Below are 17230 nucleotides of genomic sequence, written 5' to 3' on the forward strand. Positions count from 1 at the left end.
TACATTGGCTCTAATAAGTAATAACGAAAACAACATATGGGATAAGTTGTAACTTACAAAAAAAACTATTTGTATTCTTTCTGACAAAAAATTATTTGTATTGTTACTTCTTTAATTATCATGAAGTGCAATTTTACTCTTGTAAATTTTTAATTTGCACTGAAGTTTTTTTTTTTTTTCGTTTACAATTAAATCATTCTATAATGGTTCTATTTAATGCTATATGTTGTCTAACACATCTTAATTAGATTATATTTGATAAAACTAGTTAAAAAAATTAATTGGTAGTTAAAAATTAAAAAGTTAACTTATTAAATTAAAATTATATGATAAAATTAATTATTGAAGTAACTGAAAAATGTAAAATAATAGCAAAATAGTAATATTATAATTTATTTTTAAAAGGTAACAAAAAATGAATAAATATATCAAGAATGAAAGAAAAAGACTCAAATTTTTTATATCTCTTTTTGTTTCTCATCAAACCAATGACATCTTTCTCTGGAGATCCTAACTGTTTTAAGCATGATAATGGGAAATCTCATTACTATTACCCAAACAAATATGAAACCTATGTTTGCATATTCGTCCATATGTCGCATTGGATATGTAATAAAGGTTTGTTTACTAAATAATTAAATAAATTTTTTAGCTAGTAAAAAAAATTAAAAAAATTAACTAAAATGTCTTTTGAATATAGTCTTAATTTTTGATTTTTTTATTAGCTGAATAGCTTGTTAGTGTATATGGTAAACAATTTTTTTAATAATTTCTAACAGTTTTTTAAACTCTATTTGAATTTATATTTTTTAAAACACTAATTTCTAGTTTTTAATTTTTTATATTTTCTTCTACTTTTATTGTTAATATATTTATTCATTTTTCTTGTTACCTTTTTAAAATAAATCATTATTTTATTATTTTTATGTCATTTTATATTTTTTAGTTATTTCAATAATTAATTTTATTGAACACTTATAATTTAATAATTTAATTTTTCAGATTATAACTACTACCTTCAAACTTTTAGACTCCAAGAACCTTTTTCAGCTAATTTTATCCACATAACCTAATTCAAGTCATTAATTAATCGACTCATAATAAAAAAAATTCTAAAAAATAAAATAAAAAATATTTCTTTTATTGTTTATTTTTGTCAGAGAAATATTTATTTACTACAAGCATCGTCAACATGATATTATTTCAATATAGTTAGAGCACCTTTAGTTCATACATTGTATTTTCTTTATTGTGATTGATGTCATGTCTAGTTTATCTCATAAACTAGCTTCATTAAATAATGGATGGAGTCAAGGGACAAAGTTTTAAATGTGAGAACAAATTTGAGAGATCCATTTGATGTTATTGAAATCTAACTAGAAATGGAAATTGAACAATTGCTAATACTAACAAAACTAAAATGAAACACTTATATTGCTCTTATATATATATTATCATGAAGGGAATCCAACTATGTTTTGATTGGTGGTATAAAGTGTAATGGATGGAGATGAGTTAAAAGGAGGAATTATGCCATTGTTTAATCTGTAGAATTAAGGATATAACATAATAAGAGAGGATGATGAATCATAATTTATTTCATTCTATATTACTTAATTCCATTTTTCCCCTTCTTCTCAATTTGAGGTCAACTTAATGAAGCAAAAAAATTATCAATTATGAAAATATACTATTTTATTATTACTAACTTCGCCAATGAGCCTCTTTAATTTACCATCGATAATTATTGGCACAGGCGCCTCTTGCTTGATCTAGCTTATTCATTAATGCAAACATGTCTTCAGACTGTGTGTCCTTCTTGTTATACTCTCCCTCTTTGTGAATTTTGTACTCAATCTTACATCCCTAAAAATATCTATCCAAAATACTGTATCACCACGCAAAGACAGCCACAACAACAACTTAACTCTTGTTATTACAACATAAATAATTTGTGTGTTTAAATAATTGATTTTAGATTTGAATTTAAGGAAAATAAATTGGTGTTATATAGAAGCTCTAATTGAATTTGAAAATTGATTTAATTAAATTAAAAATGATAGGAAAAAAAAATTAAAACTAGCATGACTATTATTTAGAAACAAGGGGAATATTAAAACAACTCTCACACAACGCAGATGATGAGGTATATATTATGTGTACTCACTATAGTATTGTTGATGATATATATAGGTGTTAGAGAATAGTTGAAATTCTGTTAAAAAGAAGAAGAGATATTAGTTGAAATATTTGGCATAGTACTCAATGCGTCTTGTTGATAATTATATATTATTTTGGTTTAACTGTAGAATAATTATACTCTAGGCTAAGATATTGCTTTCTACTTGCGTGGGTAGTGATAGGTCCTACTATTGATGTCGACTTTAATCAACGCCCATGAATTGTGGGCTTTTAGAGGATTGAGACTTAGAAGTTTTGTAATATGAAGTAGGCTTAAGTCTAGATTGTAAAAAAACAAAACGTTTTTCTTATTTGGTTGTATATAAAGATAAAAAAGAATAAATTATAATTTTGTTCTCTCAATTTTTATAAAATTTTGATTTTGATTTTCCTAAAATTTTATTATAATATTTGGTTTGCTGGTTTTCAAACTTTACTATTTTGATCATTCTATTAATTTCAAGCGTTAGACTGTTATAATGGACTGACTATTAGATGACATAACACATTTAAAAGAAATTTATTAAAACATAAATATGAATATTGTTTAATTAAATTAAGTACAAAAATAATTAAAAACATAAATACCCTATCGACTTCATTGTCTTCCAAACATCAAGGGAGGAGAAAGGTTGGGAAAAAAGGATAGCCTGATTTTCTTTAATTTTAATTTTTGTTTTTAATTAATTAATACTCAATTTAATTAAACAATAATTATTTATGTTTTAATAAACTCATTTTAAGCGTGTCATGTCATCTGATAAACAATCAATGCTAGAAATTAAGCAAGGATTAAACTTGTAAAGTTTGAAAATTAAAAAGACTAAATGTTGCAATAAGATTGTAGAGGAACCAAAACTAAAATTTTGTGAAAAAAGACAACCAAAATTTTCAATTTAACAAAAAAAATTGTCACATATTTAATGCTTTGTTTATTGTAGGAAGGAAGTGAATGGAAAAAAATAATAGAAAATAAATAAAATGAGATGATTATTTAAGTTTTTTGCTGAATGAGATTATTATTTATGTTGATAGGAGAAAAAAAAAAGAAATTCCTTTTTTTGTTTATTGAATTAAATTTAATTTAATAAATAAATTATTTCGGTACAAACTAAAAAAAAAAACTTTATTACCGGTCTAGAAATAAACTAAACTGTATACATTTCGCAATTCGCATGTCAGCATGTTTCTCTCCAAATTCGATTGAGGAATTCCTAAGCCCATTGACTCATTACACGTGCAGGCTGGGCCTTTGGGTTGGAGCCCAAAACTTCGTCATAATTTGCTAGGGTTTCTTGTGGGCTATAAATTGTTGTAACCTTCACAAATCCTTTCGTTTTAATCCTCTGTTACCTCTCAGCAGCTTAGGCTAGGGTTCAGAAACGAAAAAGGGTTCGGTGTTCAGTTCGCGATGAGAGCCAAGGTGAGTTCAATTCGTCACTGTTGTTTCGCTAAATTCCTTGATTTTATCAAACGTTGAGGTATGATTGGGACTTTTTTTTTTTTTTTTTTTTTTTTTGCAGTGGAAGAAGAAGCGTATGAGGAGGTTGAAGAGGAAGCGCCGAAAGATGAGACAGAGATCCAAGTAGTGCGTTAATCCAAGTAGTTGATTTCCGTTGCTTTTATAATTATGTTGTCAAATTGGGCACCCAGTTGTTAGAGGCACTGGTTTCTCCTTTTTGATGTTTTGATACATTTTTGTTTGGTTTAATTCGTCTTATGTTATTAGCTGAAAACAATGCTGTTACTGCGTTTGCGAATCAACATGATCTCTTATATGCATTTCTGATTCTCTCTTTGCTATTTTTTGCTTATAAATGGCAGCCAGATTGTTTTATATCTACTGCAATTGTTTAGGGTTTAATTGAGCTCGTTAATTCAAACATTGTATCCCGATGCTAGATCTGAAGTCTTTATCCATTCAATTTTTAGATGATTTAGGTAGTCTATCTTCAACTATTTCACAAGATTTCTTGCTGTATTGCAACTTTCAATTTTTTAAAACTATGATGGTAAGCACCAGTTGTGAAATATAGCCGAGTATCCGATAGAAATTAACAATTAGCCACAAAATTTTCTCAGTTTTAATTTTTCTTTTTGAAATCTAACTCGAATTTTTGTTTTAAAGAAAAATGACTTTATTTTTCCGCCAATTAATAGTTCTTGATGCTAATAGATACATCACTTTCGATTAATAGCTCCACAAACCTATATACATTCCCATGTTTTTTAGAAGGGAATATTCATAGGCATAATGCATAATGCATTTCAGGAAATTCATATTACCCATGTTTTTTATCTTCATATTCTCATGGGAAAGAATCTTGTATTTTTGTTTTTGGTGAAAAAAGTCTTATATTTCTGTTGGAATGTTTAAAATTTCTCACTTCTTTTCTAACTCATATATCTATTTGTTTTTAAATAAGATAAATTAAGAAACATTCTTAACAATTAAAAATATTTACCAAACACCTTTAAGAATATTGAAGAATAATATTCTTAGTAATAGCATCTCTAGGAATGTTATTCTTGAGAATATAATTAAATCTCTGAAACAAACGAGTTCATGGAAATTTAATATTCCCTCCCTTTATTTTAGGTGTCTATTTTTATGATAAAATTTACTTTGTTGTATTTATCATTTTCAAAGTTTAACTTTAAGGTTACAATAATATATTTCTAGTCAATTATTTTCTTGCCACACTGGTTAGGTTATACATTTTTTAGTTTTAGTTATTTACGCATTATGGTAATAAATAATTGAGAAGTTAGAAAATGAAATGCTTACTCCGTTAATGGTAAAAAGATAGAACATTAGACTTGTTTAACGGGTGAAAATAGAATAAATAAGCACTAGATTTGAAAGGCAGTGCAATGAATAAATTCTCACTTTTTTAAAGAGAGAACAAAAAATTGCACTTAGTAGTATGAAATAATTGACACTTCGTTGTTGGAAAAGAAATCATGTTTGTGGTAAGTGAATTGTTAGCGGTATAAGGGAAAAAAAATAGTAGAATTACTATTAATTAACAAAATACTTACTATAGAATTACTTTAAGTGTTTAGAGACAAATTAAAATCCTTAGCATAGTACTCAGTAGTCATCCATGACGTGTGGACTTTTAGGGTACGGAATCATTTCTTGAAAATCTCTATTTTTATTAATTATTTTAATTATTTATCATATTAATAATATTTTTTTAGAAACTTATTAAAAACATTCTTCAAAATTTGAACCCATAATCCCTCCCTTCTTCCCTCTTTAGCAACCAATATTATATAAGATTATTATTTGCTCTCTCCTTTTTTGTCCAAGTATGGGTAAGTTGTTTTTAAGATGTGTAATACTTTAATGTTGTTTGTTGTAGGAAGAAAGGAAAATAAGTAAAAAAAAATAAAATGATTATTTAGGTTGTTTAGTAGGAGAGAAAAAATATAATTAATTTTATTGTATAAAAAGTGAAAGGAAAGAAGAAAAAAACAAATAAATACAAAATGACATAAATATTCATGATAAAAAAACACATTTAGAATTAAGAGTAATTGTCTTTTAATTTTTAATAAGATATTTCTATCCTTTTCTTCTCAAATGAGGAAGAAAGAAGAAAACGTGAATTCCATAAGAATTTTATTCCTTCCTTCCATGTACTAACCAGCCAAATAAGATATAAGAATATATTTTTCATTTTTTTTTTCTTTTCTTCTTTCTACCCTTCACTTTCTCTTAGCCCAATCATAGTGTAAATGCTTCCATTTTACTGTTTTGCATGATCCAAATAAAAGAAGAATCGTAAAACTTCAAAATTTTTATTCTCCGTCGTCCACACATAGAGAATCCATCTAATTAAACCGTAATCACAGTAAAAGCTTAAATGTTTTTACATTTTTTAGAGTTATGATACGGTTGTTTTTTTGAAACTATTTGGTACTATTCAACCAAAAATCATCCGTGAGTAACTGGGACTAGGCCCTTGTTTTTGGTGATAATGTAGCTATTTCACTCGAAAAAAACACACACACACATACATATGCTATTCAAATTCTTAATTTGTATAAATGTTTAATTTTGTATCCAAACAAATCCAAAAACAATAAATAGATAACCATAACAAGTTAACCAAGTTCTTCAAAACTTTGACTTTAATTTATTGAATTAAATACATTTTTTTAATTTTAAATTTCATTTATTCGATAAGTAAAAAACTTTTTTAGTGGTCTAGAAATAAACTAAAAATTTCATATGGGCTTTTCTCCAAACACAAACCTAACGGGTCGTTCTAATTGTTGATGGGGTGTTGCTAGGTGCACCAGCAGTATTGCTGGTGCACCCAGCATTTCCCATTTTTTCTAATTTTGCCCTTCACACTTCTTCCATAAGATCCTTGGAAGAACTCTTCCGTTTTCCGTAAGATAGTGTCTTACGCTCTAACCAACTGAGCTAATGAGTTAATTATGTTATAAAGTAAATAATGTTGTTATATATAACACTAAAATTTCTAATGTATATTTAATGCACATGTAAATTTAAATAATAAATTTTGTGACAATTAATTTTGATATAAATCATACCAATTATTTATATCAAAATTAGTTGTCTCAAAATTTATTATTTAAATTTACATGTGCATTAAATATACATTAGAAATCTTATTGTTATGTATAGCAACACTATTTATTTTATAACATAATTGACTCATTAGTTTAATTGGTTAGAACATTATGCTAATAATCTGAAAGTTATAAGTTTGAGCCTTGTTTGGGTCATTATTTTTAAATTAATTGGTAATAAATATTTTTCAAATTTTTTTTAAAAAAAAAGACATAAGACACTACTCTTCCATAGGGTCTTACGGAAGATTCTTCTACAAGAATTACGGAACTTCTTCTATAAAATCTTAGAAAAGAAGTGTGAAGGACAAAATTAAAAAAAAAAAGAAAAATGTTGATGCTTGAAGGGGAGGAATTCCTATTTTGGAACAACTATTACCGCTATCCAATTTGCTATTAACTAGCAAGTTTAGTGAAATCTCTCTTTTGTCAACTCACCAAATTCCTAAACCACCTTCCCTTTCCCATTTCTCATACCACACTATGGAGCCACGCAACTCTGCCACGTGCACGCCACCCTCGCGTTGCGACCCATCTTGCGCGCAACTCACCCCCGAGTCGTGCACCCCAAGGTCCTGTCCTCTGGTATGTTTGCATATTCTCGGATAAAGTGTTGGAGAGGCTTTTCTCCAAGGTTGGAACAAACGGGTTTTGTGTGTTGTGGTTGGAAGCTGCAGGGAAACTGATTTTGGGTCTCAATCAGATGTTCCTGGATGGGTAAATGATTTTTGATTACGGATCGTGTGCAAATTTTGACCAGAGGATGTGGAGTAGCAATTGTCGTGGATGAGGACGAGAGTTGAGGATCGGAGGTAGATCTAAGAGAAGTATAATTCCGTTTGTGATATTTGGCCTAAAAGGATATTTCTGTTGTTATATTTTTTTTTCCACCTTTGTAATGGAAATACCGTTACGGTTGTATTAGTAGGAAAGGTTCTGTGGAAAGAGTAAGTTTGAAATAACATGAAAATTGACCCACCTGGGTAGTTTAAATAACACTTTTAGTAGTGCCAATACTAGTCCCCTTTCTAAGCTCATTGATGACTCATTACACGTGCAGGCTGGGCCTTTGCGTTAGAGCCCAAAACTTCCTAATAGTTTGCTAGGGTTTCTTGTAGGCTATAAATAGTTGCAACCTTCCCATTCCTTTTCTTCTTAATCCTCTGTTGTTTCTCAGCCGCCTCGGCTAGGGTTCGGAAACGAAGAAGGGTTCTGTTTTCTTTTCGCGATGAGGGCCAAGGTGAGTTCAATTTTTCACTGTTGTTTCGCTCATGTCCTTTGCCTATTGTGTTTTTATTAAGCGTTGAGGTCTGTTTGGGATTTTATTTATGTCTGGCAGTGGAAGAAGAAGCGTATGAGGAGGCTGAAGAGGAAGCGCCGAAAGATGAGACAGAGATCCAAGTAGTGCGTTAAACCTAGTTTGTTTCCGTTGCTTTTACAATTGCTTATGTTGTCAAATAGGACACCCAGTTGTTAGTGGCACTGGTCTCTCCTTTTTGATGTTTTGATACATTTTGTTGGATTTTATTTCGTCTTATGTTCTTAGCTGAAAACAATGCTGTTACTGCGTTTGCGAATCAACAGGATATCTTGTTTGCATTTCTGTTTCTCTCTTTGCTACTTTGTCTGTACATTGCAGCCACATTCTCTTATGTTGATTTTGATTTTGGATTATATCTGCTGCAATTCTTTTTAGGGTTTGATTAAATTATCCCGATGTTAGATCTTAAGGCTTAATACTTAAATTCTCTGATGGCAAGCACCAGTTGTGAAACATGATTGAGGACTTGAATGTAATTGATAATAGTCCGATAGAAATTAGCAATTGGGCCACGAGATTGAATTTTTTTTTTCATTTTTAATTTATATCAAATATGATTTAAAACAATGCCAGTTACATTTTTTTAAGTCTGATGGTAAGCACCAGTTGTGAAATATGATCGAGTACTTAATATGTCCACCAACAAAAACTTGATACAAATTAGCCATTGGGGCACGGTATTGCATTAGTTTTTTTTTTTTATAAATATTTTGAAATAAACATCAATTTAGTTTTTCACCAATTAATAGTTTCTGATTCTAGTAGATAATACCTTGGCACGGCAATGTTGAGCATTACAAATACATTAGAGACTAGAAGCGGAATTCTGAAATAACCAGATTGGAGGTTTCAACCGAGTGACTCATCCATGCTTAGGGTTTGAATTACCTATATGTCTTGAATTTATTTTCGTGGGTCATCTGAAATGACCAGATTAGTATAGATTCGTTAGAAATTTAGAATAATTGATTTTCAGTAGGTCACATGGTAAATGATGTTTTCTTTTGAGAAAGAAGAAAATAATTGAAGACAAAGTCTGTTATTTTCTTGATTAATCAACCATTCTGTTGATCCACAATGAATTTTTCTTTTGTTATATTCTCTCAACATGTGTATTTTCTTTTGTTCCATACAAGTTTATAGGATATTATAATATTATAATGCTGTCATCACCTGGTAAATTTAGGACTAGGATTTTTGGCGAAACATGTGATGGTTATGTGAATATTTACTTGTGAGGTGCCTAACTTTGATACATAAAAAAAGTTTAACTCAAACGTTTAATGAAAGCCTTATTATTAAAGATTTACTTATAAAATTGTAGAATTTTTTTGACTGATAAGATTGTTGAAATATAACGCTTTAGTTTAAAGAAAAATAAACTATAGGGAATTATAAAATAATTTAATCTTTTATTTTCCCAATAAAATTTGACTAGGGTGTGTTGGAAAAAATAGATGAAAATAACATTTGAAAAAAAAATTACTTTTTTTTAATATGATTTACATTTTTTTACATTCTAATTAAAAAAAATGTCTAATTTTTATCCATTAAACGAACACAACTTAAGAACATGTCTAATTTTTATATAAGCAAACTTAATCTTTAATTTTTATAAAGTAAACTTAATTAATGCTACTTGGTATACATTTATACTAACTTATTCTTTTTTTAATATTACTCATCTTGTCCTATTTCCTACTCCCCCCCAAACCCATTTAAGCATCGGATCTAATTATTGTAACTTTAATTTTAACTCCAAAGCAAAATCAAGAGCATATTTGTATGTGTATATATATTTTTTCTGGAACTCAAAATAAATGGTCAATATGGCCTAAGAAATAACAATACTTAGTATTGAATATTCATTTTCTCCTTTATTTCATTTATTTTCATTTCTCTTACTTTTTCATTATGTCCGAAAATAATTACTATTAGGTACCAAACTCTACTCAGCACCTAAAGATGTAAAGAAAGAGAAGACAGAGAAAACACAAATGTGATATGTGATATAACACGATGATTACACTAATAAAAATAATAATATTACCACCGATTTTTTTTTTTTTTTATAAAAGAATTCACTACATCATCAAAACTAATAAAAATAATTAAATTAGTTATTATTAATTAATGATATCATAATTTTTTTATTTTAAAATTACTCATAAATAAATGATTTTAATTGATGCTTATATTTTTTTATTTAATAAATATTCATAAACTTTCATGAAAAATAGATGAATATCTCGTTAATAAATTTTAAAATAATTAAGATTAAAAAATTAACAACTAGCATATGTAAGAGTGGTTTATGTTTCTCATAAAAAATATCTCTGATTTCATTCTTATAACATGTACTAATGAAAGTTTTTACATGTAAAAATTTATGCATCACATAAGCCAGGTAACAAAATATTCTTTTGGATTGGAAGAGATCTAGCTTGTTTGCTTGAAAAAAGTTCTATTCAAAGTTTCACATTGCACTGACTAATTATTATTCTTAAACCGAGTAAATTGAATGTTACTATTAGGAATTATTAAACTGTGATCATAAGAAGAAGAAACTCCAAAACCAATCAGAAATCCCAAAGAGAAGAAGAAGAAAAAAGAATGATAATTTACTTTGGAAGCGTCGGAGGAAGAAGATCTAACCCAGGCTCAAGGGAGAGACCGTTGTTCCTTTGGCAATTTCGCAAAGTCTCCATGTAATTCCTAACTTCTTCCGCTATCATCCGCTGCATCATCTGCATGAAGTAATTCTGATCCGTAACCTTCTGATTAACATTAACATTCACTTGAAACAACTCTTCTTTCTCCTTTTCTTCTTCTTCTTGTTCTTCCTCTTCCTCTTCTTCCTCTGATTTTTCCCCAGGAGGGAAAAGACTCAACGACGTCGTAACGGGACTCAGCACTCGCTCTTCTTCGTTTTCCTTCTCGATGCACTGTTTCTTGAAAGGGTGAAGCGTGTCAAACAAGGAAGAGTGACGTTTCGCCGGCGGAGACGCCGATGAGGAGGAGGATGACTCCACCGCGCGACGGCGGCGGAGAGTGGAGTTCCAGTGGTTCTTGATGGCGTTGTCGGTGCGGCCGGGGAGGAGGCGCGAGATGGTGGCCCATTTGTTTCCGTGAATGGCGTGCGCCTTTATGATCATCTTGTCCTCCGCCGGAGTGAACGGACGGTGCTGCACCTCCGGACTCAGCTGGTTGCACCACCGCAGACGGCACGACTTGCCGGAACGCCCGGAAATTCCGGCGCTTATGACGGACCAGTTGCGTGCCCCGTGCTCGTTCACGAGTTTCAGCAACGTCGCATCCTCCTGAGGACTCCATGAACCCTTCACGCGATCGTGGCCACCGGTCATCGTTGTCGTCGCCTTTCACCTGTTCGAGAAAATGACAGAGAAAAAACACAAAGGTTGGTGCCTGTTTTATATACGTTTTTATGTGATCTGTTTTCTTGTTTTGATCATAAATGAATGAATAAAAGATTTAGTTGGCACGAACCTTATTAAAACTTAAAAGTGTAACTGCTTTTTGAACATAACATATGAGGGAAGGTTTGGTTCGAATATGTTCCTTAACTTGTGTGGGTGTTTTTAGTTTGGACTTAGGTAGGTGGAAGTTTATAGGTGATTTTTTTTTATAATTATGTTTTTAACTTTTTGAGAAAATTGAGCGCTTATGAAGAGAGAGTGAGAAAAGATTAATTAATAATGGGAAGTTATAACTTCTTCCTTTGTCTAACCAATTCAAATAACGCCTTTTTCTGGAAACTCTAGCAAGGAAGGTGGATAAGATTTGACCGGTTTGTTTGTTCGTGTTGTGTTCTGGTTCTTTTGTCATTATTTTATAACGTTTCACGGTTTGTTTCATTAATTTAAAATGTTTGTTTTAAACTTTAGTTGGATAGACATGATGATGATTTTAAAAGTATGGCAGTTAGGATGGAGTATTCAGCCCATAAATGTAATTTTTGACCTTTTATTTATTTGGTTTATAATGGGTAGGAAGTCAAAAAGGATATGAAGGTGTAACGGCCATCCATTATGATATATTTAAGAGTGGTTAGTGCAGTTGGACGATGGGATGGGATTGGGAAAGAGGAAATTGGATGAGTAAATGGAAGGAGCAAAGAGGGGTTTTTGCAACTGCAAGTTGTTAGTGCAGTTAGACATCTATATATGGTACATGCTCCAAATTCGAGAAATTTTCAAACTTTAGTTAACTCTTATCCAATTTCTTCAGAAGCGTCAATAATTAATTGTCCTCTTATACTGTATTAGTTCAAAATTAATTTAATTAGAATAGATATAAGTTTATTATACACCTATTTGGTTATCGATTGTCATATATGATAAGAAAGAATGATACTATAATCCTAAAAAAAAAAGAATGATATATAAAGGTTATTATTTTTTATTTAGATATAAATGTTATTATATGTCAAAGACTTTATCAATACCTATTTTTTAAAATATTTTTCTTTCTTTTGTCTCTTTGGATGTCAATTAACATTTAGGTTTTTATAGATTATTTTTTATAATATGATTATGGACTTTTATAAGGATTATTTTATTATATTTATAATAAAATAATTTACATTAATAATATATAAAATTAATTAAACTGAAAATTCTACGAGAAGGAAAGATTTCTCCATCTATCTAAGCTCCAACCATTAACGGTAAGAACCCTTTCCATTCATTAGTTATATATATTGTTATCATGATATATATTACAAGTACGTAAGTAGAATTACACACAACTACACTACTGTCATGTAAGTCTTATCCTCTTTTGCCTGGGAATCAACCATATTATTTGACACCACCACTGGGGGAACTTGCATGATAAGAAGGGGAGCCAGCACGACCACGACGGCCGCCACCAGCACCAGATAATCCAGCGTCACCAGCACGAGATAATCCCGCGTCGGCAGATAATCCAACGCCACCAGCACCAGATAATCCAGCGCCGCCAACACCATGTAATCCAGTGCCAACACCAGGTAATCCAGCGCTAACACCAACACCAGGTAATCCACCACCAACACCAACACCATGTAATCCAGTGGCTAACACCTCCGTGGAGATAAGAAAGAACATGGCCAACATGCCTAGGATTGATAATATTTGTATCTTGGAAGTCATTTTTCAGTACTAATTAACGAGAACAAGTTGATTAACGTTGATTAACTCAAATGAGATATGTTCGATAACGAAAGATATATCATATATATACATATGAGAAAATTAATGGAAAAGTATACTATCTATATATAGGAGTGGAGGAGAGACACATAAGGCCCAATTGTTTTCTATCTCAATGGTTAGTGAGACAAAGAGATAAAAGAAATATATATATATATATATATATATATATATATATATATATATATATATATATATATATATACAATTAAGTATAATAATTAATATTACATTCCAGCCTACCATATTTTAGCATCTGATATATATCCCCATATTACATTCCAGCCTACCATATTTTAGCATCTGATATATACAATTAAGTATATCCCCATTTTTTACCAAATCATAGCCATACACAACTCGTCAATTTTGTCGCACAAACCTTGCGGGAGCCAGAAGTATAATGGAATGGATCGGAAAGGACTGATTTAGCTTGTGAGCCATAGCCTGCCTGCCCTAGTCAAGATCGAGTTTGTCCTTCCAAAAGGTAAGTTAGGATTGGACTTTATAAAGGATAGAAAGGTAAGGTGAATGAGGGTTGCCTTGTTGAACGCCTCTGGATGGGGAAAAACTCTCAAGCTTTGACCCATTCTAGAGGAGGTATAACATGCATGGAACCACCCACACCCCACATGATAAGATTAACAATGATGTTGAGAATGCCAAACTCTATAAGGGCTTCTTGGATGAAATTCTAATCAATCCTATCATGCATAAGCCTTTTCGAGGTCAATTTTAATAGCTTCAATCCATTTTTTGCCTTAGACTTTTGAATGAAACACTCATGCTAAAATAGTGTTATCTATAGTGTCCCTGCTTGGAACAGGCCAATTAATACATCCAAGAAGGGACTAAGACGACAGATAAGGACTTTCGTGATTACCTTAATTATAACCCACATTGCACAATCTAATCAACTAGTACTCCTTTAGTCCAATTAGATATATGGTCCAATATGGGAATAAAGACCAGTAGATGCTTTGCGTACTAGATGCCAAAGGTCATTGCCAAAAACGAGTAGGAGTATGGCTTGGAAAATAAAGATCGAAGATCATCCGAGTTAGATGCCTTAAAGGACTTCATTCCCACGGTGGCACTCTTAAACTCCTCTTTTGTGACCGAGGCAAGTAGTGCCTCTTGGGCTTCTTGCTCAGTTAAGAAATATTACCAATATGCAACAGGGGCCAAGAATGTCATTAGAAAAAAGAGATATTAAGTGCCTGATAGCTTTCTATTTTAAAACATCAAAATTTGTATGTTAGGAAACTTTCTTTAGAAAAAAAATAAAAATCAAAGATCTTATATTCCCCGTCCAACGGGAGATTGTTTGGGCATGAAAAAAATAGTGTTCTTGTCTCTTATATGAGGTAAACCAGTGTCCTACAACACAAAGGTCCAGAAGATCATAGTTAGTCATATTTTAAAAAAATCAAAAGCTTGTTGTGGGGGAGAATTTACCTCCTCAACTTCCGATAAGGTTTTGTATCTTTATTAAAATTTACAACCATAACCTCAGCTTGAGCGCCTAAGGCTCCGATGAATATCAGTGAGACGGTCCCATTGAGTTAAGTGACTTTGCAAATAAAAGGAGGCAAACATCGTGTAGCACACCCAAGTGAACATTCCTTTGTTGACCTGAAAGAAAGACTCACTACTTCTTTTGTAGTAAAGGTTCTTTTTTTGTCCAAATGCAAAGCACCCAAATGCCACCAGCATTGCCTTCGGCTTCAACCAGATGACAAACATTAATGTTTAAAAAAAAATAAATTCTAGAACTAAGATAATGAAAATGAGCAATGGTTTACCATATAATGATGAAAATAGAATGGTGATACATATGACTCAACTCATTGAACCCTCCGACAACCTTTTTGGTTTAATTTATTATTTTTCTTTTATTTCCTCATTTTTTTAGTATTTTTTTAATTCTTCAATGAGCTTAGGCATCATTTTAGAACTCCAAATTAAATTTTGATTTTTTGGTTTGACCCACTATAGTCTGTGACCAACCTAATTTGAACACACCCAATGAAAAATAAGGCCTAACTTTAGATCATGAGCACCATCTAAATCTAGGTATTTTTAGCCCGATCCAATCACATGATTCGATATGGACTGAGCCCATAAAAGGCGGTACAATTTAGAGGCCAGAAATTACCAACTAAAAACTAAAACGTTGCCTTAGTTTTGAAGAATTCTAAAACTTAAAGCCAAAAATCACTACAAATAATAAGGCCTAAACGTTTTGTTGTATATAGTATTTTATGCTTTTTGTTCTAATAGAATTTTCCTAATACATACTTTATATCAATAATTAAAATTTGTTAGAAATTACAAAATTATGAATTTCACTTTTTATTTTTTTTATCATAATGATAATATTGATGTAAAGTGTTCATCGACTTTTTACTTTGCTGATAACGAATCTTTATATATAAGAGAATTTTTCTAATTACCATTGATAAAGTTTCTTCTTCTAATTGATCATATTTTATTTATTTATAAAACTTGCATCAGAAATCTTGTTAAAGGGATCTAAATTCAACTTACTTGGACCAATAACATATTAGTCTTAATTACTCTTTATTTAATTAGGCCAATTCATAATTTTATAATGTGATGTTTAATAAATTTTAGCTAATAAAAATCATGATATTAGAGTGTTTTAATAACTCTCCTATTATTCTAGATAGTAGGAATAGAAGAAAAAAAACTGATGACGAATGTCATTGAATACGACAATAAAGGAATTCAACCAGCGAAACCTTATAATATGGGTTTAGATGCAACATTGAAGTCGAAGTAAAGAAACTCTATTATTTCGGTAAAACAATCTTCGAAGGTGGACAAATTTCCACTACTTTTAATTTGTTAAGTATCATATATACAATCACATAATTAACATAATTATTGTTGATAAAACAACACTAACTATGGCCTTCGGGATGACTCTTAACGCCAAGCCCACAAGGATTCCACCATATCCACCACCTTAAGGCCCGCCTCCATAACCACCAACTCAGGGTCCTCCCCTGTAACCCCCACCGGGAAGACTACCTCCAGGCCCTCCATCATATCCACCACCAGGCCCGCCACCATAATCACCACCAGGAAAACCGTTTCCAGGCCCGCCACCATAACCTCCACCGGGCCCATCCCCATCAGGTAAACCCATTATAGGAATACCACCACCGTAACCGCCTCCTTTGGGCCCGCCACTGTACCCACCACCAGGCAAACCCATTCCAGGTATACCACCACCATAACTGCCTCCTCCGGGCCTGCCACCATAACCACCACCACCACCACCACCAGGAATACCCCATCCAGGGAAGAGACTCCCAAAACTAGGAATACTTCAACTGAAGCAATTTGGTGTTGAACAGACCCCAACAACACCTCCATAGCTTGGATTTTCTCCATATTTCACATCTCTCACGTCATTTTTCTTCTTATCAACTTCAGCTACAAACAAATGAAACATGAACAAATGTCATAGTCATATATATTTGCCATGAAAGTTGTACGTAATTATGATTGAGGAACATAACACTAGTTTTTTTCATAAGTTACAATGCAATCCGCGTCATTAATTGAATTTAAAGTTTGTGAGAATTGAAAGCAAAATGCAAAATCACCCGTTGTAGACATTGAGGAAGTCTCAGCAAGGTTCCTAGCTGACGCATTAGAGGATATCAGGGCAACCATGGCCAAGAGGCCTAGGACGAGTAACTTTTCCTTCGAAACCATTTTGCAGAACTGAAAAAAAGAAACCGAATCAAATAAATGTTTGCCGATGAAATATCGATATGAAAATTAGTGAGGAAGTGTGTGTATATGTAGGAGGGAGATAGCTGGAGCTGCATGTGAAGTGGACTCCAACTTGCCAATTTAGCCTAAATAATAA

General features: G+C 31.4%; 1 protein-coding gene, 2 long non-coding RNA genes and 1 other non-coding gene across 4 annotated transcripts; 2 read left to right on the plus strand and 2 right to left on the minus strand.

The window, feature by feature from the left end:
* Positions 1-3252: 3252 nt before the first annotated feature.
* On the plus strand, positions 3253-3963 carry LOC100803940 (uncharacterized). Its single transcript, XR_413319.3, has 2 exons — positions 3253-3604; positions 3705-3963. It is a non-coding gene; the product is annotated as an uncharacterized lncRNA (long non-coding RNA).
* A 2975-nt stretch (positions 3964-6938) lies between these two features.
* On the plus strand, positions 6939-8388 carry LOC100804466 (uncharacterized). Its single transcript, XR_413318.4, has 2 exons — positions 6939-8029; positions 8129-8388. It is a non-coding gene; the product is annotated as an uncharacterized lncRNA (long non-coding RNA).
* A 2162-nt stretch (positions 8389-10550) lies between these two features.
* Positions 10551-11758, minus strand: LOC778069 (transcription factor MYB73). The gene is made up of 2 exons (XM_003518391.5): positions 11618-11758; positions 10551-11494 (listed from the first exon to the last, which is right to left on the minus strand). The coding sequence occupies exon 2, from the start codon at positions 11473-11475 to the stop codon at positions 10732-10734; it is 744 nt and encodes a 247-aa protein (XP_003518439.1). The 5' UTR covers positions 11476-11494; positions 11618-11758; the 3' UTR covers positions 10551-10731.
* Positions 11759-16114: 4356 nt separating this feature from the next.
* On the minus strand, positions 16115-17230 carry LOC102664748 (uncharacterized). The gene is made up of 2 exons (XR_005888340.1): positions 16962-17230; positions 16115-16788 (listed from the first exon to the last, which is right to left on the minus strand). It is a non-coding gene; the product is annotated as an uncharacterized protein (transcript).

Source organism: Glycine max, chromosome 2 (genome assembly GCF_000004515.6).
Source record: "Glycine max cultivar Williams 82 chromosome 2, Glycine_max_v4.0, whole genome shotgun sequence".
NCBI lineage: Eukaryota > Viridiplantae > Streptophyta > Magnoliopsida > Fabales > Fabaceae > Glycine > Glycine max.

Bases quoted from the DNA above. Each gene is read 5' to 3' on its own strand.
- LOC778069 (XM_003518391.5), bottom strand. From the start codon at position 11,475: ATGACCGGTGGCCACGATCGCGTGAAGGGTTCATGGAGTCCTCAGGAG.